The 20,350-nt window shown below is 50.9% G+C and overlaps 1 protein-coding gene and 1 pseudogene across 1 annotated transcript in view; one reads left to right on the plus strand and one right to left on the minus strand.

Annotated features, from left to right (window-relative positions):
- Nucleotides 1-5,622, plus strand: part of DENND2A (DENN domain containing 2A) — a 69,432-nt gene extending 63,810 nt beyond the window's left edge. The window contains exons 15-19 of the mRNA XM_041002330.1: nt 76-117; nt 2,630-2,747; nt 3,435-3,680; nt 4,302-4,388; nt 5,300-5,622. Coding sequence (XP_040858264.1) covers nt 76-117; nt 2,630-2,747; nt 3,435-3,680; nt 4,302-4,388; nt 5,300-5,331 — 525 coding nt within the window. The 3' untranslated portion in view covers nt 5,332-5,622. The remainder of the gene's footprint in view (nt 1-75; nt 118-2,629; nt 2,748-3,434; nt 3,681-4,301; nt 4,389-5,299) is intronic.
- A 2,159-nt stretch (nt 5,623-7,781) lies between these two features.
- LOC121170696 lies at nt 7,782-8,099 on the minus strand (annotated as a pseudogene).
- Between the last annotated feature and the right edge of the window lie 12,251 nt (nt 8,100-20,350).

A 20,350-nucleotide genomic window follows, 5' to 3' on the forward strand; every position in this document is an offset into this window, starting at 1 on the left:
GGGAAAGGCTCTGAGCCCATCTGGTGTGCACAAAGCCCCGGTGGCACTAACAGCCCTGTCTGCTGTGTCTTCTAGGTCCTTGTGGTTGACCTTGTCAACAGCCGGTTCCTCAGACAGGTGAGTGGGCGCCCTCCCGCAGCTGTGGCCACACCCTCTCTGTTCATCCTCTTATCCCAGGGGTCTAGCCCTGAGCTCTGAAAAAGCAGGGCAGTGCCAGGCGGCTGGACCCCAGGCTCAGGGCACAAGACTGACTGCCCCACCTTCCAACCCTAAACAGCATCTTCCAACAGTTCGAGTCTTGGTATAAATTATACTTCATCTTTTTAAATCTATGTTTGAAGAACATTTCATAATAAAGTTCTCAATAGGATTGGTGAATGGGGGAGAATTTGGGACATAACATTGCAAACATTATTTTGCTGTTCTTAGGAGAAGAGAAGGAGAAAGGGGTATGTATATGTGTGTGTGTGTGCGTGTGCAAGAAGGATTGAAAGGACCCCACTAAAACCTTATTGCTGGTTGTCTTGGGGAACTAGGTTAACAGGAAGGCAGAAGATGAGGGCTTCCTGATTTTTTTTTTTTTTTGGGCTTCCTGATTTTTAAATACTTCTCAGGTAGCTTCCATAATGAGCAGGAATTACTTTCATTGTCAGAGCAAATAGCACACGTGTGTTTCCCTGTTGGCATTTTCCAGAGAGTTCTAGTTCCTATCAAGTCATGCAAAGGACAGCCAAGGATGACTTCCTGGACACTCGATGGATGGCTTCTACACGTGACCTTGTCACGTTGCTCAGAAGCTTTAGAGTATTCATGAAGTTGTTCTTGTCATTCGTTCTACTTTCCTTTCCCAAAAGTCCTCAGGTGGGCTCTTCCCAGGGTTCGCCTGCTCTGAACCCCAGCTCATAAAGCCAGCTTGGAATCACATCAGTCATCAATCCCAGCCAGAGACCCTCAAATAACACCGGCTACCTTGCAGAGGGAAACCTGCATTGAGAATCGGCCTGTATTTAATCTTTACCGTGAGGGGCTGGCACTGTGGTACAGCAGGTAAAACTACTGCCTGCAGTATCAGCATCCCACAGGGGCACAGGCTGCTCCGCTTCTGATCCAACTGCCTGCTAATGGCCTGGGAAAAGCAGTGAGGATGGCTCAGGAGTTTGCACACCTGCTCCCGGCATGGGAGATCCAGAGGAAGCTCCGGGCTTTGGACTAGCCCAGGATCGGTTATGATAGCCATCTGAGAAACAAACCAGCTAATAGAAGATCTCTCTCTCTTTCAAAATTGGTAAACATTCTTTAAAAAGAAAAAAAAGTCTTCACAAAGAAAAAATCTTTATAGTGAGGTATTGATCAAAACCCACTTTTAAATGTATTGGGTAATTTATTTGAAAGACAGAGAGAGGGAAAGATCTGCCATGCTATTCATTGCTGTAACTGGCTGAAACAGCCAGGACTGGGCCAGGCCAAAGCCGGGAGTCAGAAACCCCATCTGGACTTCCCAGGCAGGTGGCCAGAAGCTCACAGACTTACCTGGGCCACGGTGTGCCCCTTCTCAGGAGAACTAGCAGGAAGCCAGGCCAGAATTGCAGAGCAGGGACTTGAGCCAGCACAGCAGTGTGGCATACAGATGTTGCAAGCAATAGCCTGGCCTGCTGCACCACAGTGCCATCTCAGTAACCAGGGTGTTTTGTTTGTTTATTTGTTTTTAGATTTATTTGTTTTTATTGGAAAGGCAGATATACAGAGAGGAGGAGAGACAGAAAGAAAGATCTTCTGTCCAATGATTCACTTCCCAAGCAGATGCAATGGCTGGAGCTGAGCCACTCAAGCCAGGAGCCAGGAGCCAGGAGCTTCTTCCGGGTCTCCCACACTGGTGCAGGGTCCCAAAGTAGTAGGCTGTCCTCGACTGCTTTCCGAGGCCACAAGCAGGGAGCTGGATGGGAAGTGGGGCTGCCAGGATTAGACCCAGTGCCCATATGGGATCCCCAGGCATTCAAGGCCAGGACGTTAACTGCTATGCTATCTCACCAGGCTCAGTAGCCAGTTTTAAAAGTACGGAAAGCAGAGTGGACATCTGGAGTAATGGTTAAGATGTTTGGGTCCGGCGTGATAGCAGCAGAAGATGGTCCAAAGACATTACCTGGGAGGCTCCCATCTCATCACAGTGCCTGGCTGTGAGTCCCAGCTGTGGCCTGTGTGTACCCGGAGAGGCAGCAGGTGATGGCTCAAGTACTTGGGCCCTCCCCTGCAGCAGGTCCATGGGCTGTGTGGGAGGCCTGGGTTCAGTTCCTGGCTCCTGACTTCAACCTGGCTCATTTAAGGGCTAGACCAGCGGATGGAAGGTGTGTGTGTGTGTGTGTGTGTGTGTGTGTGTGTGTGTGTGTGTGTGTGCATGCACTTCTACCTCTCAAATAGTTTTTTTTTTTTAAGATAAGTAAGTAAATTAAATGAGCAAACAGTCCCACACAGATTATTTGAAACAAAATTCAAACCTCAGACCCCTGGCTCTTAAGTTCCTACCAACCTGGGAACTGAGCCAGGCCTGCCCCAAAGTGTGTCCAGGGCATCCTGCTGATCGCCATGCCCAGGGGCACTGGCCTGAGGACCGCCTGCTTCGTCTGCCTTGCAGATGGATGACGAGGAATCCATCCTGCCCCGGAAGCTGCAGGTGGCCCTAGAACACATTCTGGAACAGAGAAACGACCTGGCTGGTGAGCAGGATGAGGGGTCTCCAGACAGCAAGCATGGTAAGTGCTCAGCCACCTCTGAAATGCACCTGCTCTCTTCCTCTGTTAGGGTCAGGGGTCATGTGGACAACGGCCTTCTGCTCCTGTTGGCCAAATGGAAAAAACGGGATAGCCAGGCGCCAGGAGAAAAATGGGCCTCAGCCTCTGTCTCTGCTTTTCCTTCTGCCAGTGAGTTGGAGAAAAAATGCTCCACTACCCTACTTAAACCTTATAATGTCTGTGTCAAAGGCAAAAAGAGAGGCAGGCCCCGCGGCACAGCATGGCAAGCCACCGCCTAGGTCAACCTGTCCCGTGTCGGAGAGCTGGCTTGATCCCCAGCTGCTCTCCTTTCGGTCCAACAGACAATGGCTCACGTACTTCAGTTCCTGCCCCCCCCCGCGTAGAGACCTGGACTTGGCATCCTGGGTCCCCTAGCCCCAGCTTTGCCTTGGCCCAGCCCCAGCAACATAGCCATTTTGACAGTGAACCTGTGGCTGCAAGATTCTTTTTTTTCCTCTCTCTCCCTCTCCCCCCATCACCATCTATCACCGCTTTTTCCACTGCTTTTTTGTTCAAGCAGGTGTGGGGGAGCAATACCTAGGAACTTGGGAAAGCTGTAATCAATGAGATTGCTTACCGGGTGGCATACCCTAAAGGCCCTGCCCGCACCATCCCTGATCTTCCCCCACTCCCTGTCCTCTGGCTCAGGCCCCGACTCCAGCCCCTTGAATGAGGTGGTGTCCGAAGCCTTTGTGCGCTTCTTCGTGGAGATCGTGGGTCACTACTCCTTGTTCCTGACGCCGGGCGAGCGGGAGGAGAGGACGTTGCAGCGGGAGGCCTTCCGCAAAGCCGTCTCCTCCAAGAGCCTCCGCCGCTTCCTGGAAGTCTTCATGGAGACCCAGACCTTCCGCGGCTTCATCCAGGAGCGGGAGCTGCGCCGGCAGGACGCCAAGGGTGAGTGGTGATGCCCAGACTCCAGGAGGCTCAGTGGACAGGTGAACAGACGAGCGGCAAGGAAGGGCAGGGAAGGAGGCACAGGCAGGAACTGTGTCCTGGTCTGTTCCAGAGGGGCAAGTTCATGGCACAAGATCTTTCTCTCTCTCTCTTTTTCTCCATATAACTGCCTTACCAGTATAGATAAATAAAATGGGGGGAAAAAATGTTGTGCAGAAAGAGCCTGAAAGATCCCTCAGAAAAGAGGACGTTCAAGGCGGTGGTCCCGGGCAATGGGGGGACCCTCAAGGGTCTCCCTCCTGGAGCTCACAGCGGGGAGCCACCGGCGAGCTCAGGCCTCCCTTAGGGGAAATGCGAGGACATGGGGACTTCCCCACCGCCTCCTTCATCTTGGAAGCCATGTTCCTGGCAGTGTAAGCACTGGGAAGGTGCCCGTGGGAGAAGAGGGTTTTGTGACTGAGCTGTACAGCGTTCCCAAAGGCAGGTGTCACACTTTGCAAGGCAGTCTTCACTGCTCTACACACCCCACACTTCAGAGTGTGCCACTGCCTATGGGGGACGCATGGCGGCAGTGCAGAGAGGGGGGCCGGCACAGCTGCCATGTGTCTGTCTTGTCCACAGGTCTGTTCGAGGTCCGAGCCCAGGAGTACCTGGACACGCTGCCCAGCGGAGAGCACAGTGGCGTCAATAGATTCCTGAAGGGACTGGGTAAGGCCAGCACCTGGTGCCCATCACCCTAAGCTCCTGCCCTAACCTGTCCCAGCACGGAAACAGAACCCCCAGCCACTTCCTTCCTTCTTTCCACTACTCCCAAACTCCGGGGCAACCAAGCCTGCAAAGCACAGCTGGCCGCCAAAGGATGGGGCTAGGGGTCAGGATTAGGACTAGCCTCTGGGTTCCCCTGGAAAGCCGGGGGCTGTGGTTGAACCAGGAAACAGACCCCTAGTGGAAAAGGGAGGGTGAAGAAGACAGGAGAGGGGCCAGCATTGTGGCAAGGCAAGTTAAACCACCAAATACAACACTGGCATTCCATCAGGGCACTGGTTCAAGTTCCAGATGCTCCACTTTCGGTTCAGCTCTCTGCTAATGCTCCTGGAAAGGTAGAGGAGTCCAAGTCCTTGGGCCCCGGCACCCACGTGGGTGACCCAGGAGAAGCTCTGGGCTCCAGGCTTGGTCCTAGCTCAGCTCTGGCTGTGGCGGCCACTGGGGGAGTGAACCAGAGGATGGAAGAGCTGTCTTTCCCTCTGTCTCCATGGTAACTGTGTCTGCATCTTGTGTGGGATGCACAGCGTCTAGGAAGACACCAGGCTGCTGCAGCCTTCAGCCTCCCTGGTCCCTTAGGGGTAACAAACACTGTGGTCAGGGCTCTCCCAGTGGCCGCAGCGGCCACAGCTCTCTGTGGCTTTCACACCACTAGGCTGGAGGAATAACAGGGCAGTGTTTGGGGAACCCAGAGGAGGCAGAGCCCCACCCCCCCACCCCCAATTCTCCAGAGCAAGTTGTTGGACCGGGGGGGGGGGGGGGGGGGGGGGGGGGAGGAGGCACCATTATCCTCACCACGTCTGAGATGAGAAGGGCAAAATTTAATGCCCCCTTCTTTGCCTCACTTTCTCTTTTAGGCAATAAGATGAAGTTTCTGCACAAAAAGTAGCCCTCAACATGGCCTCAAGGAAAATTCTAGCAGGAATACAGGATGTGACAGGCGCCCCAGGTGCTGGGGTAAAGACCTGGAGATTGGGATGGGCTCCAGCCGCCCTGTCACGGGCTGTCCCCCGGGGCAGCCAGGCCTGGGAGCCACACGGATGCACTGCCCCTCCAAGACTGGCACTGGCGAAGGAGTGAGAACCAGGCATGGCAGCCACACAGCAGTAATTCACAGTGGTGCTTGGATTTGCAGTATTGGGTTTCATAATCTTGGGTATTAAAAAAAAAAGAAAAGGAAGATATTTGGGTTTTCTATTCATTATGCTGTGACTAAAACAAGGCTATCCTGTCCCCTATGCCAGCTTTCCCTGGTTCAGCCTGTCGTACCGTTATGGATCCCAGATGAGAGAGGGCCATGGGAGAGTGGCCAGGGAACAGGAGCCGAGAACGCCCTGTCAGACCTGGGCCAGTGTGGGTGGTGCTTGCAGATCTGGGGCACAGGTGCTCTTGGTAAGGGACAGACTGGAGGGAAGAATGCCAGCTGCCTCCCAGTAAGCTGCTCCTCCACACGGGTCTGTGACGCCACCTGGTGGCCGAGGCCCCTCCCTTCCCAAAGCAACGTGACTGTTGGATGGCCTTTTTTCTCCTTGCAGCCACAGAGACATCCATACCTGTGCAGCCCGTGGCTTTCAAAGGCACACAGGCCGGTCAGCTCTGTTTCCTAAGATGTTGTTTGAGCGTCTTCCTGAATTGGGCAGTACAGCATGGAACCCACTTCCTAACACACAGGCACTGCCTTAGGCACACTGGAGTGAAACAGCCTGCCACATTAGCCTCATTCTGGGCACCCAAATTGGCACCTCTGAAATAGTATTGGTGCAGGACCGGTGTGAGGCACTTTGTAGGGGTGGCGTGTGAAGGGAGTAGCCGGAAAAGGACGAGAAAAGGCCACACAGGTGGAGTGACACCGTGGGGCCATAAGGGGATGCACAGCGAGTTCGCACAGCCCTCCTGCACAGCCCTCCTGAGGTGCCTTCTGATGCCACCAGTCACCTCAAAAGAAACACAAAAGGCTCTGCTCTGGTTTGACAGTGCCCCTGGTGGGGCTGTGCTGCCCGGCACAGCTTCTGGACCCGGAGGGAGTTTGGAGGAAGTTTTCCAAGGAAAATTAGAAACAAGAGGAAGAAGGAGAGCTTCCCTTTCCTTTATACATGAAGGTTCATCTGCAGCCACAGACCACCTGCCCCACCAAAAAGGAAGTGTATCCAGGATCTGGTGTTCCCGTTTGTCAGGAGAGAGAATCAGATGCTCAGAGACTTCTCCAAGGGCAGGACCAGGCTGAACATAAAGACCCGGGGTGGGAGCATGCGTCTGTGTGTGTGTGTCTGTGTGGGTGGAGGGCTTGGGGGCATGGGGGCTCAGGACATTGTGTTTCACAAGTTTCTTAGGAATAGTTAACTTTGTCAATAGTAATATTCTGTCTGGTTTTTTTTTTATATTGCCTGAAAAGGATCCCTTTTCATATTTTTGGATGATTACTTTCTCTTCTAACTTATTTCATGTTATATTTGTTTCCTTAACACCTTCAGGTAAATAAATGTACAAATGAATGGGCATCCCACAGGGTCGCGTGGTGATTTGTGTCATAGACCTACACGGAAGGTGACCCCCTCGGCCCTTTAACTCCTTCTGTGTGCAGGCGTGTCCACTGCTGGCTAGCACAGAGCACGTTGAGAAGGCGTCTTTGTACAAGCATCGAGCATCCTGGTCCTGCGCTCACTTCGCGTGACGTCCCATACACATAGAGAGAAATCCACAGCTCTTTGTGAGTTCCAGCCTGCAGGGCTGCAGCTACTGGACCTGAGGCCTCCATCCGGGTCTCCCACACGGATGGCAGAACCTAACTGCACGAGCCTTCACCACCTGCCTTGCAGGGGGAGCATCATTGGGAAGCTGGGATCCAGTACTCAGACCCAAGCTCCATGATACAGAAGGCAAGCCTGAAGTTCCCCCCTACACACACACACACACACGTAGGCGTGGACGTCCTAGGTCCATTAGAATTTCCAAGGAGCTCTCAGGCTGTTTCCCACTGGGGCTACACCTGTTTGTGCTCGCACTGGCAGTACCTACATAATGGGTGGCGCCTCTTTTTTCAGGCTCCCTCCCTGGCTTCAGGTAGGAGGTGCCAACTCCCTTCGCTACACTCAAAACTTTATGGCCAGTACCTCCAGGAGAGAACCTTGTACTTCCCCAAGGCCCCCCAGGCCGTGTACCAAAAACTAGCCAGAAGTACAGATTCTTTCCATTTAACTAAAGATGATTAACCCCAAGAGTTGCACAGTAGTTGGTTTCTGCTATAGAATGCCAATCCTGTGGAACACAGTGAGAACTGCATCATTAACAATCACTTTCTCCCTGGCGCTTCTGGATGCCCAGGAGTGCAGGAGAGGGTAGTCAGATGGGAAAAAAACAATAGTTATTGACTAATTGTAGAAACTCTGAAGATGAACTGGATACAGCAACAGCTGCCCTCTTGGGTTGGCCCTTCACAGAAGCCATGCCCGAATCTGTGCTACATGATTTCAATGTGCCTCATCTGGCCAGTCCCCATGCTATTGCGTCTTTTAGCCTTGGCACTCCAGTTATGTTTGCTCTTGCACTTGGCAGGGTAGCCACACTTGCCGCAGGTGGTAGGCCTTGGTGCTGCAACAGTGGCATTGCGTGTGTGTCTTGTTTGTGACGCTTCCCAAACGACGATGTTCCCTTCCTCATCTTTCCTCTAAGGCCAAGACCACAGAGAGCGTAGATTCCTGAGGTCCACCTTAACCGAGCTGAGGCTCAGGCCCTAGACTCTTCACTGAGTCTATCCCCCAAATGCCTACAACATTTGCAAGTGTCTGTCTTGGGTGACGGTCATCAGGAGATGGAGTACACTTACATATAGATTCTCCCCCTGAAGTTTCACAGCCAGCTTAGGGCCAAGTTTTGGAATCAAATCTTCGGGCCTCAGGACACCTTACCTAAGACCATCTAAAACACCTTGAACACCATGAACAGGTAGCAGGCATCTGAGCGCCACACCTGTCGACAGATCAAATCTGGCACGTTGGTGATTTGAAGGAAGGTCCCCTGACTCCACATACCCAGGACGGGCTCCTCCGCGGCCGGCCCCACTGACTCCTGAAAAGCTTGTTGAGGCTGTGAGGTTGATCCCCAAGGAGGGTTGGGTGGGTGTGACTGAGGTGGAAGCTGACTTCATGGGAGCAGACGCAAGTCCAGCAGTGTAAGGAGGCTGGGAGGAGCTGAAACCAACGGGAGCAGGGGAGACTCCTGGGCGGGGCACATGTGAGTAAGAAAAGTAAAAGGCAGCCGAGCAGGGTCGTTAGAGTGCTGGCACCTGTTAGGGCCAATGACCTTCTGTCCATGATCTGTGCAGTGACCGCACCTCACCCTCGTGCAGCTTTAGGGTGGGGATCAGCTGTCAACCTCTCACTCCTTTCTGTCTGCAATTAACAGACGCCTGATGTCAGCCTCCCCAGCAACCGGGCAGGAAGCAGATTCACCTTCGGCCAGCCCTGGGCTCCTTATCTGTGCCTCCTCCACCCAGCTGGGCACAGTCCCTCAAAGGGCACATAATGAAGTCCTGCAACCGAACCTCACAACAGTTCCCTCGTCAACTCAATCCCTGCGCGGAATGTGGCCCGAGTTGTTTTTCTGGAAGTTAACTCAGACCTCAGATTCATGAAGACCCACCCTGTGCCCTGGCAACAGCCCATGCACAGGTGTGAAAGGGATTATACAATGGAGCTTAGGATGGCATCAGGATTGGGTCCAGCAGAGGGCAGGGCCTGGCTGCCAGCAAACTGCCCAGACTGTGGGTGGACTCAGCCCAGAGCCACAGGAGCCACCCAGGAGTAACGAGTCCCAGCTCGTCCCATTCTGGATGTTTCCCTGAGATCTCACAGTTAAGAGCTGCTCCCCTTTGTCTTCTCTGGCCTGGGAGATGCTTTTGTCTCAGTGTAGATTCCTGAGACTGAGTTGAGGTTTCTGGCGACATAGTCTCACTTCTTATAGTTACTGGTGGCAGTGAACCAGTGGATAAAGCTAGCTCTCAGGGCTGGCACTGTGGGAAAACTGGTTACGCTGCCAACTGCAATGCTACACCCTACTGTCATCCCATATTGTTATCATTTGGGGCAGCTAAAATGGTCCCCTTCTGCCTTCCCCACCACATCCATCATGGGGTCCTTTCTGTGCACCTGTGATACTCACCTGTCATCACCAAGAACCTGACAGGGAGCAGTGTTGCATTGTTGTGTAACCACGTCCCCTCGCAAGCCCCCTAACAGCCCGTGAGAGGGAGGGGCTTACTCTCCTGGTTGTGTGCTTCCATTGCTCTGGCTCTCTGATGCTTGGCCTCTGCAGTACCTGCTTGCTACCTTCTCTCATTCCCCACACCTGAGAAGTATAAAGGCCCAGTACAGCTCCCCAGTACAAGAACCAGTGCCATATGTGATCCTAGTGCAAGCAAGGCAAGGATTTAGCCACTGAGCCATTGCACTGGGTCCAGGCTAGAATTCTAATCCTGTCTACCTCACTCAGAGCAAAAAGGCCAGCAGAGGGGTGTGACTGGCACAGGCTCTCCCATTTTTTAAAAAGATATACCTTATTTTCATTGGAAAGTCAGATATACAGAGAGGAGGAGAGACAGAAAGATCTTCCGTCCAGTGATTCACTCCCCAAGTGACCACAACAACTGGAGCTGCCCCAATCCAAAGCCAGGAGTCTGGAGCCTCCTTTGGGTCTCCAACACTGGTGCAGGATCCCAAGGCTTTTGGCTGTCCTCGACTACTTTCTCAGGCCACAAGCAGGGGACTAAATGGAAAGTGGGACCACTGGGATTAGAACCGGCGCCCATATGGGATCCTGGTGAATGCAAGGTGAGGACTTTAGCTGCTACCACTCCAGGCCCTCCCTCTTCTGTTCTTGTGAAAACTCAGATACTGGCTTCTTACTTCCTCATCATAAAAATTAAGAGCAATTCCAATTAAAAAAAATTAAAAGCAATGAAAGCTGATACTTTGAACTTGTCAAGGATAGTTTGAGGGTAGGCCCTTTGCATTCCCTCAAGGGAACTTCCTGATCCTTTTTTATTTCCTGTATCTCAGAGAAGTAGAATTCACATTCCAATAGGGGCTAGATAGATAGATAGATAGATACGGAAATAGAAAGGCAGATCTACAGAGAGAAGGGGAGACAAACAACCACTGGGTCCCTCCCCAAATAGCCTCAAAAGCTATTGCTATATTGTTCTGAAGCCAGAAGCTTCCGGGTCTCAGGTAGATGCCAGGTCCCAAGGCTTTGGGTCCTCCTCTGCTGCTTTCTCAGGCCAGAAGCAGGGGGCTGGATGGGAAATGGAGCAGCTAAGATTCTAAAATGCAACCATATGGGGTGCCTGAGCTGCAGGCAAGAATTAGCCCATTATGCCACCATGCTGGGCCCTATCTCAGTTGTTATTCTTACACTAAAATTGGACAGACCTTGTCTTTTCCAAGGAGGCAAAAATGGCGGGGGGAAGCTAGACTTTATATTTGCAAAGGAGCTATATCACCGGGGACTCTGGAATTAGCAGCCAGAATGAGAGCCAGGGCTGGAACTTGAACCAGGCACTTTCCAACCAGCAGGACAGCTGCTACACCAGGAACCTTGCCTTTGGATCAGTATCAAGTAGCTTGCACATGAGATTAAAAAATTTTAAAAAATTTTTAAAAAGCAGATTAAAGGCCTTAAAAGTGATATGGGGCCACATAAAACCATACCACACACCAGGAAATGTAAAAGATTGACTGTCAGTAGCCAGGCCTACTGGAAGGCTGACTCTGGAGTGAAAGGCCACTGGTAGAGGATGAAAGTAATGGAAAGAATCTTAGTTTAGGTGAAGAATTTTATTATTCAGGGGAGAGAGTCTGACAGTCTGCTCCCTGGTGAGAGACAGCCCAGGACCACTTCCACATGGCAGGATGACCATGTGAGAGAAATGGCCACCACGGTGTACAGTATTGGGCCTTTCTACTTCTTAGGTGTGGGGAATGAGAGAAGCAGGCAATTCCTTGGTTTGCACCTGCTTGTGACAGTGTGGAGTGCTCATGGTGGGTGATGACCTTCTACACACAGACAAGGTTAGGGTGACTCTGCATTCCAAATATTCCAGAATGGGAGGGTCTGCTTGACTTCTGCAAGGTGCTATAGTCACTTCTGCTCAGCCCATCTAATAGGCCTGATGTGATGACTCAATGGCTAGATCACCTTGCATGCACAGGAATCCCACATGGGCGCTGGCTTGTGTCCCAGCTGCTCCAATTCCTATCTAGCTTCCTGTTTGTGGTCTGGGAAAAGCAGTTGGAGAATGGCCCAAAGCCTTGGGATCATGCTTCCCTGTTGGCGACCCAGAAGAAGCTCCTAGCTCTCTGATCGACTCAATTCTGGCCATTGTGGCTATTTGGGGAGTGAACCAGCAGACGGAAGATCTTTCTGTTTCTCCTTCTCTCCATAAATCTGACCTGCCTTTCCAAACAAATAAATATTTTTTAAAAGAAAGAAACGAACGGGTTTCCAGGATGATTGTTTATGAACATGTCCTTGCCAGAGAGTTCACAGAAGAAAATTCAAAAAAGTCCTGCCACACCAGGGCTCATCTCCCTGTTAACAAAAGCAGGGCTGGCCCGCAAGGGTTGATTTATTGTGGGGAAGTGGCTAAGAAGGCAGGGAAGTTACAATCTCCGAATTTGTTTATGCAGACTCATCTCATGCCAGCCTTCTGTCTGCAGCGATAAGGGCGAGTCTCCTCTCTCTGGTTAGAGAGACACAGGCACTTTGATGGGGGCATCCATGCCCTGTTGCTGGTTGGATAAGCACAGGGCACAAAACACTTCCTGTTTTTCTTGATCCTCTGATGCCTTCCGCTCAAAATAATCCTGAAGCCAAAGGGTGGCACACCCTGGTTCTCTTAAGCTGTGCCTGTGGGTTTTATGCAATCTTCTGCACACACATACACATACTGGAAGAAATAGAATGAAAAAGATGTTACTTTTCTCCCTGTACATCATGTACCAGGCTCTGCAGTTCTGCCACACATGAGAGTAGTGGAGCATGGCTGACTTCAGCCCCTACTACCCTAGATTCTTCTCTGTCCCACGGAGGCCATGGCACTAAGGCATGGACAGTGACGTGTGGCTGAGAGGGGGAGGTGGAACTCCCTATCCAGTTTTGCCTCCAGGTTACCATAGAACTCCACAAGTCCACTGCCCTGACCTTTTATAAAACCTGAGAGGGCAGTACCTGCTGACCCCAGGCTCCACTCCCACCCCGGAGTACTTGTGGCCACATCTACAAATGGCAACCCCCAAGCTTGGCCCTGGGCCTTGGGATGATGGTGCCCTGGGCAGGTGCGTGCCATAGGGAGGGCTGGACCTGGGTGAGGAAGGGAGGAGATGGAGAGACAGCCATTGCCTGCAGCTCCCAGGTCGCTCACAGCTGAGCTGAGCTTGGACTCAGCGCATGCCTGGACTCCTTTGCAGGACTATATAACCCCCATGCCTTCTCCCATGGTAGCTTACTGCTCTGCAGGCAGCTGGGACTTCTCCACACTTACCTGCCTGGCAGCCGGATGCCAGGTGCAATTGGGTCCCACCCAGCACTTACAGGGAGCAGGCCCTCAGCCAGGGTACCTTTGCCACTGCAGATGCTTCCAAGGCACATGTGTATTTTATAAATATTTTGTTGTTATGCAGCTATACACTACATAAAAGGTGCCATCTTGACCAGGCGTAGGTCAGCTCAGGAGCATCATACACCGTTAGTGCTTCCTGTGCTGGCCCAGCACCTGGCAGTCGCCTTTCTAATCTCGCTCTATCGATATGACTACTCTAAGTGGAATCATGCCTTTTTTTTTTTTTCCTGTGGCTAGAATCTGAGTCCAGCAGTCCAATCAGGGAGTCCCCAAGAAACCTCTGCTGGGGTGACCTGACCTCAGGCTTAACTCTTATGTGTGCCAGCCAATGCAGGGTCAGGTGTGATCTGTCACCTACACAAGCCAATGCATATACCAGTGGATACAGCCTGGGTAGTTCTGCCTCTGTCCCATATGTCATGGGAACTGCCAGGTACTGCGGCCCAGCCCAGCCAGCCAGCCCACCACAGGCCCATCTTTACCCATACAAATGGGTGCCACAGCCTAGTCAAGTCAACTCCAAAAAATCCCAACCCAGCTTGCACCTAGGCCCTGTTTTGGTATGTGCCAGTCTGTGCTGCTGCCTAGCCTGGCCCAGCTCACATTACATCTGGCTGTTTTTTTGGTTTTTTTTTTAAGATTTTTATTTAGGACCCAGTGTGGTAGCAGAGCAGCTAAAGTCATTGCCTTGCACATGCCGGGATCCCATATGTACACCAGTTTCTGTCTTGGCAGACCCAGTTCCCATCCAGCTCTCCGCATGTGGCCTAGGAAATCAGCAGAGGACAGCTCAAAGCCTTGGGACCCTGCATCTGTGTGGGAGATCCAGAAGAAGCTCCTGGCTTCTGGCTTCAGATTGACTCAGCTCTGGCTGTTGTGGCCACGCGTCCACCAACTCATTCACTTTTTTCTTTAGACCAGGAAACCAAGAAGGCCTTTCTAAGGTGATATTTGAACAGAAACCTAAGGGACTCTTGGATTCAGACAGCACAGGTTTTTGTCCAGGTTGTCCTATCCAGCTCCTACTTGCGGCCTGAGAAAGCCGTGGAGGATGGCCCAAAGTCTTAGGCCAGAAGAAGCTCCTGGCTTTGGATGGGCTCAGCTCTGACTTTGTGGCCATGTGGGGAGCGAACCAATGGATGAAAGATATTTCTCTCTGTGTCCTCTCTTCTCTGTAAATCTGACCTGCCTCTCCAATAAAAATGAATGAATAAATGAATAAATAATAAATAATAAATAATAAATAGGGCCCAGAATGGTAGCCTAGTGTGTAAGTTCTCACTTTACATCTGCTGGGATTCCATATGGGCACCAGTTTATATGCAGGTTATTCCATTTCCCATCTGGCTCCCTGCTGTGGCCTGGGAAAGCAATCTAGGATGGTCCAAAACTCAAGGTGAGGACTTTAGCTGCTAGATCACCACGCCAGGCCCCCTTTTTTTTAAGATTTTTTTTTTTTTTAAATTGGTAAGGCAGATACACAGAGAGAAGGAGAAACAAAATGATTCTCTGTTGGTTAACTCTCCAAATGGCCGCACCAGCCACTGGAGCCAAGCCAATCCAAACCAGGAGCCAGAACCTTCTTCTAGGTCTCTCACACAGAGAGTGTGAGCGCAACGGCCTGTGCTGCGCTGATCCAAAGCCAGGAGCCAGAAACTTCTTCCAGGTCTCCCATGCTTGGGTGCAGGTCCCAAGGCTTTGGGTTGTCCTTAACTGCTTTCCCAGGCAACAGCAGGGAGCTGGATGGGAAGGGGAGCCGCCGGGACCAGAACCGACGCCCACATGGGATCACAGTGCATTCAAGGTGAAGACCCTAACCATTACGCTATCGTGCCGGACCTAGTAAAATGAATCTTTACAAAAAAAAAAAAAAAAAAAAAAAAGGACTTAGTTATCTTAGGCCAGTCTTTCAAAAAAAAAAAAAAGACTTCCCCACTGCAGAAGCATAGCAGCTAGGCTAAAGTCCTCGTCTTGCATACACGCCGGGATCCCAAATTGGTGTCAGTTCCAATCCTGGCTGCTCCACTTCCCATCTAGCTCCCTGCTTGTGTCCTAGGAAATCAGCAGAGGATGGGCCAAAACTTGGGACCCTGCAATCACATAGGAGACCCTGAAGAAACTCCTGACATCTCGCTTCGGATTGGCTCAGCTCCAGCCATTGTGGCCATTTGAGGAGTAAATCAGCAGATGGAAGATCTTCCTCCCTGTCTCTCCTTCTCTTTTCATATGACTTTCCAACAACAACAACAACAACAACAACAAATCTTCAAAAAAAAAAAAAGTCATCTTTCAGAGCCTAAAAGAGAAGAAAGCAAGCCGTTGTTTTGGGGGCATGAGGGGATGTGCAGTGGTGGAGGTATCTGTAGGGTGGTTTAAGAGCCCCAGAATGCAGCATTAACTGGGACTGGTGGGGAATGTGGGCAGCCGTGTGGGTGCATTGACAAGGTGAGTGTCAAATGCACAGGAGTTAGCCGTGTGCCCTTGTGGCGGACTACAGAAGTACAGGTGCATTGCTCGACACCGTGGCGTTGGAGGGAGCTGGGGACAGTCTGGCTTGTGCTGTTGGAGCAGAAGGTGCTGGATGGGAAGGGGCAGGTTGGAGCCAGCTGGAGGTTGGACTTGGTCCTGCGCGCCGTGAGAGGAGGCTCTGGCAGGCTCTAGGCAGTGGACTGGCAGGGTCAGATGGCATTCGAGCTGCGGATGGAGGTGGCTTTGTGTACTGAAGCTTCCAGGGTTGCTGCTGCTGTCTGTCCTACCTGGGATGAAGCCAAGTCCTGGGCATGGTCTCCACTCACAGGCTGTGCTGACAAACACAGGCCTGCCAACTAAGAGGAAAAAAACATGGGTGCTTATCACAGACCACCTTGCAACCTCTCTCCTTGTGAGGGTCACATGACCTCCAGCTTTGCCACGCCCTGTTCTTTCACAGCTATTCTCTTTTTTTCACCCCACTGGGTGTCTTCACTGTTAATGTCCAGACCTTGGCAGTCTTTCTCTTTCCTGTTCTTGAACCAAGCCTTTAGTGTTGTCTGGGTAGGGGTCAAGACGACTTTGTCACTCCCACCCCCAAGAAAATGTCACTGTTATTATGTTGTTCATGATCATCCATGCTTCCTCCATGTTTGTGAGGCAATTCAGGATATGAAACCAATTCAGGATGGACAGTTGGTCTAGCTGATTAAGCTACTCCCAGCCCATGGAGTAACACTTGGACTCAATATCCAGCTGAAGCTTGACCCCAGCTTCTGCTAACACAGAAGGTAGCAATGAACACTCAGGTAAACAGATTCTCCCATGTACCTCTCCGCTCCACGCTTAGTTCAGCCCAGCTCTGTCTGATGCAGCCATTTGGGAAATAAACTGGCAGATGGGAGTTCCCGCTGTCTGTCTCTCAAGTAAATAAAATTATTTTGAAAATGTGGCCAATTCAATTTGATTATTATCCTCTGGTGGGCAGTCTAGTTCTGACACCTTATCTAAAATGTAAACATTGTATAGTATGATCTGGTTGTCCAACATGGATGAATGGAATGTATAATTAGGATTAAATGAATTGTGAGCGTGGGAACCCTCACTTCCGGATGGAAGAAAGATCCCAGCTGGGAGCTTGCTCTGTCTCAACATGTCATGCCCTCTGGCAGTGATAACAGAGCAAGGCCCTGATCAATTGTCAAGCAGATACCAACACCATGTTCTTGAACTTCCTAACTTCCGGGACCATGAGCCAAAAGCATTCTTTTTAGAATTTTACTTATTTATTTGAAAAGCAGATTTACAGATCCAGAGGAAGAGCTCTTTAACCCACTAAATCACTCCCCAAATGACCCTGACAGCTAGGGCTTGGCCAGGCCAAAGGCACAAGCTCGGGATTCCATCTCCCACATGAATGTCAGGGGTCCAAGTGTTTGGCTCTCCTGTGCTGTTTACCTGGGGTGCCTCAGCAGGAAGATGGACCAGAAGTGGAGCAACCAGGACTCAAATTGGCCTTCTTAGGTCTGATGTGATGGCTCAATGAGCTAATCCTTCCAAGTGTCAGGATCCCCCATGACAACCAGTTCTTGTCCTGGCTGCTCCACTTCCCATCCAGCTCCCTGCTTGTGGCCTGAGAAAGCAGCAGAGGACAGGCCAAAGCCTTGGGAGCCTGCACCCACATGGGAGACCTGGAGGAGGTTTCTGACTCTTGGTGTTGCAGGGAATTTGATGCAAAAATTGGGAGTGGCCTAATTTCTTGTCTCACATGTTAGAAGAATTTTCTTTCTTCTTCTTCTTATTTTTAAATTTATTTATTTTTATTACAAAGTCAGATATACAGAGAGGAGGAGAGATAGAAAGATCTTCCATTCAATGGTTCACTCCCTAAGTGAGCGCAATGGCTGATGCTATCCTGATCTGAAGCCAGGGTCTAGGAACTTCTTCTGGGTTTCCCACACGGGTACAGGGTCCCAAGGTTTTGGGCTGTCCTTGGCTGCTTCCCCAGGCCACAAGCAGGGAGCTGGATGGGAAGTGGAGCTGCCGGGATTAGAACCGGTGCCCATATGGGATCCCGGCGCGTTCAAGGCAAGGACTTTTAGCCACTAGGCCACGCCGCCGGGCCCCAAGAAGAATGTTCATGTGGACAAATTCTAGTTTGCAAAGCAAAATTTATTTAAGGAGAAGGAAATTGGCTCCTACTGTAGCAGCAGAGGGGGGATCCATCATAGCAAAGACTCACGGAAATCCAGAGGAAAAGACATCCCCTGCCTAGGTGGCAAGAGGTTCTCCAAGAAAGGAAAAAACCCATGCGCAAGGGGAGTTAATATCCCATTTTGAGGGAGTCACCCAAGGAACAAGAGGAAAAGAGAAAAAGAAATCCATTCCAGCACCTGGTCCAGAATCAAAAGACCTCAGAAGGGTGGGACTTGTGAACTTTCTCCTCCCATGCCAGTGATAAGCTGATCACTCAGGCTCCATCTCAGAGGGGAGATTAGTCTGGGTCTTCTCCCTTGCTTTTGTTATGATAACAACTCAGAGATGGTGAATTGATATGTTAAATCTGGTCTTCCTACCTACCTCCCTCAAGGGAAGAACAACTTGTGCAGATAGATAGATAGATAGATAGATAGATAGATAGATAGATAGATAGATATGCCCCCTCCTCACAATTTTATATAAGAAGCAGTTCCACCTGCCTACTATCCTGTCTGACTCCTCTCACATCGGCTTTGAGTCTGCTCAGCTCCACTCTTGCGACTCTTGTAGCCAGTTGGAGAGTGAGCCAGCAGATAGATCTTTCTCTAATTGGCCTTCTCTGGAAATCTGCCTTTCCAAAAAAAAAAAAAAAAAAAGAGAGAGAGAAGAAAAGAAGGGAGAAAGTGCTCAGGGAATACATATTGAATAGCATCTCAATGACTGGTTGGTGGGGAGTTCTGTGCGTGCTCTGGGGTGCCAGGAATGCGCATGACGTCTTGGCCGATGACACTTGTTGAGCTCTGGGTTGCCTCAGTACCCACCACCTGTGCACAGGATATCCTTCGCACTGACCTGGTCCAGGAAATTTGGTATGAAATGGGAACAGGGAGGGATAGGCAAGCTGGAAGGTAATCTTGGGCAAGACAGGAGTGACTGGCTTCCAGGGCAAGCCACAGGGTGTGACAGAAAAGTGCCAGGATGTCCTGTGCAGAGCCCAGAGCCTGTGTTGTGGAGGGTGGGGGAGGGAAGGACTCCCAGGGATATTTTGTTATTGTGCTTCTCTTGGAAACAAAAGACTCTCCCCAGGAGTCTAGTCCAGGATGTTCTTTGTAAAAATCAAAGACCAGGGCAGAGGAAGGGAAGTGTGTGAGTCCATCAAGCCTGCCTACTGTGTGTGTGTGGGGGGGGGGAGGTAGGAGGACGAACCATGAGAAATTTGTTTTCTCACTATTGTGGAAGCTAGGAAATCTGAAGTTTAAGTATCAGCATGCTAGTTTATTTCCTTCCATCAAGGTAGTTTATTTGAAGGGCAGAATGACAATGACAGAGAACTTTCCACCCATTGGTTGACATCTCAAATGACCACAATATCCAGGGAAGCATGCCTGGGTCCTCACCTCGCACGCACCAGGATCCCAATTGCTGCCGGTTCTAATCCCAGCACCTCCGCTTCCCATCCAGCTCCCTGCTTGTGGCCAGTGAAGGCACAGCCTAAAGCCTTGGGACCCTGCACCCAAGTGTGAGGCTTGGAAGAGACTCTGGGCTCCTGGTATTGGATCAGCTCAGCTCCGGCTATTGCAGCCACTTGGGGAGTGAATCATCAGACAGAAGATCTTCCTCTCTGTGTATATCTGACTTTAAAGAAATCTTTAAAAAAGAAAATGGAAGCATGTCTGTGTCCCAAGCACTGGATAAGTGATACAGGCATTGCCAGTGGCAGCTGAGCCCACCCTAAGCCTGGTTTCTGATGAGGTCTTTTCCTTACTTATCATGTGTCCTCACATAACCCCCTGTTTATGTGTCCAGCCAGCCACAATGGCCAGGGCTGGGCCACGCTGAAGCCTGGAGCCAGAAACTGGAGCCAAAAGTTCCATCCGGGTCTCCCACGAAACATTGGACCATCCTTGCTGCGTTCCCCATCACATTAGCAGGGAGCTGGATCAGAAGTGGAGCAGCCGAGAAAACAAACTGGCGTGCACAGTTGTCTTGGGGTAGGAAGCTAGTTCAGGGTCACTGGTTTGGAAGCCACTCCCCACCATCACCTAGGCGGTCCCCCCCGCCCACCTCTGATGCTCACCTATCTTCACCTGGAACCTGAGAAGGGGCGGTTCTGTATTGCTGGGTAACCACTCCCCTTGCAAGCCACCATAAAGGCCCGTGATTGGGAGCTCCTCATTCTTTTGTCAGTCCTGTTCTTCTATCACTCTAGCAGTTCGACTCTTGGCATCCCCAGCACCTGTTTGCTCTCTGGCTTCCCACAGACGGACAGACTCCTAGTACAGGTAACCCCTGAGTATGGCTCCTGTATGTCTGTTCATTGCTTGGGCAGGAAAGATGTTAATGCTAAGACGCTTTGTGTTTCATTAGAAACACACATTAGTGTGTACTTTCAAGAGATGCAGGAGAGGTGAGGCCTAACAGTAATGGGATGGGGATAAGAAGCCAGGGACGGTTGAATGTTTGAAGTGTGAATGCTTGAATGTGTGGCCAGGTTGTTTGCTGTATATCTGTAAGGATGACTTACATTGCTGTGGAAGCTTGGAAATAGGTCTTCGTTTTAACGATGGATTTCAGGGTAATGGTCATTTGTTTTCTCTTGGCGTTTCCATTGATTGGATTACCATGC

Source organism: Ochotona curzoniae, unplaced genomic scaffold (genome assembly GCF_017591425.1).
Source record: "Ochotona curzoniae isolate NIBS_2020 unplaced genomic scaffold, NIBS_Ocur_1.0 scaffold_2476, whole genome shotgun sequence".
NCBI lineage: Eukaryota > Metazoa > Chordata > Mammalia > Lagomorpha > Ochotonidae > Ochotona > Ochotona curzoniae.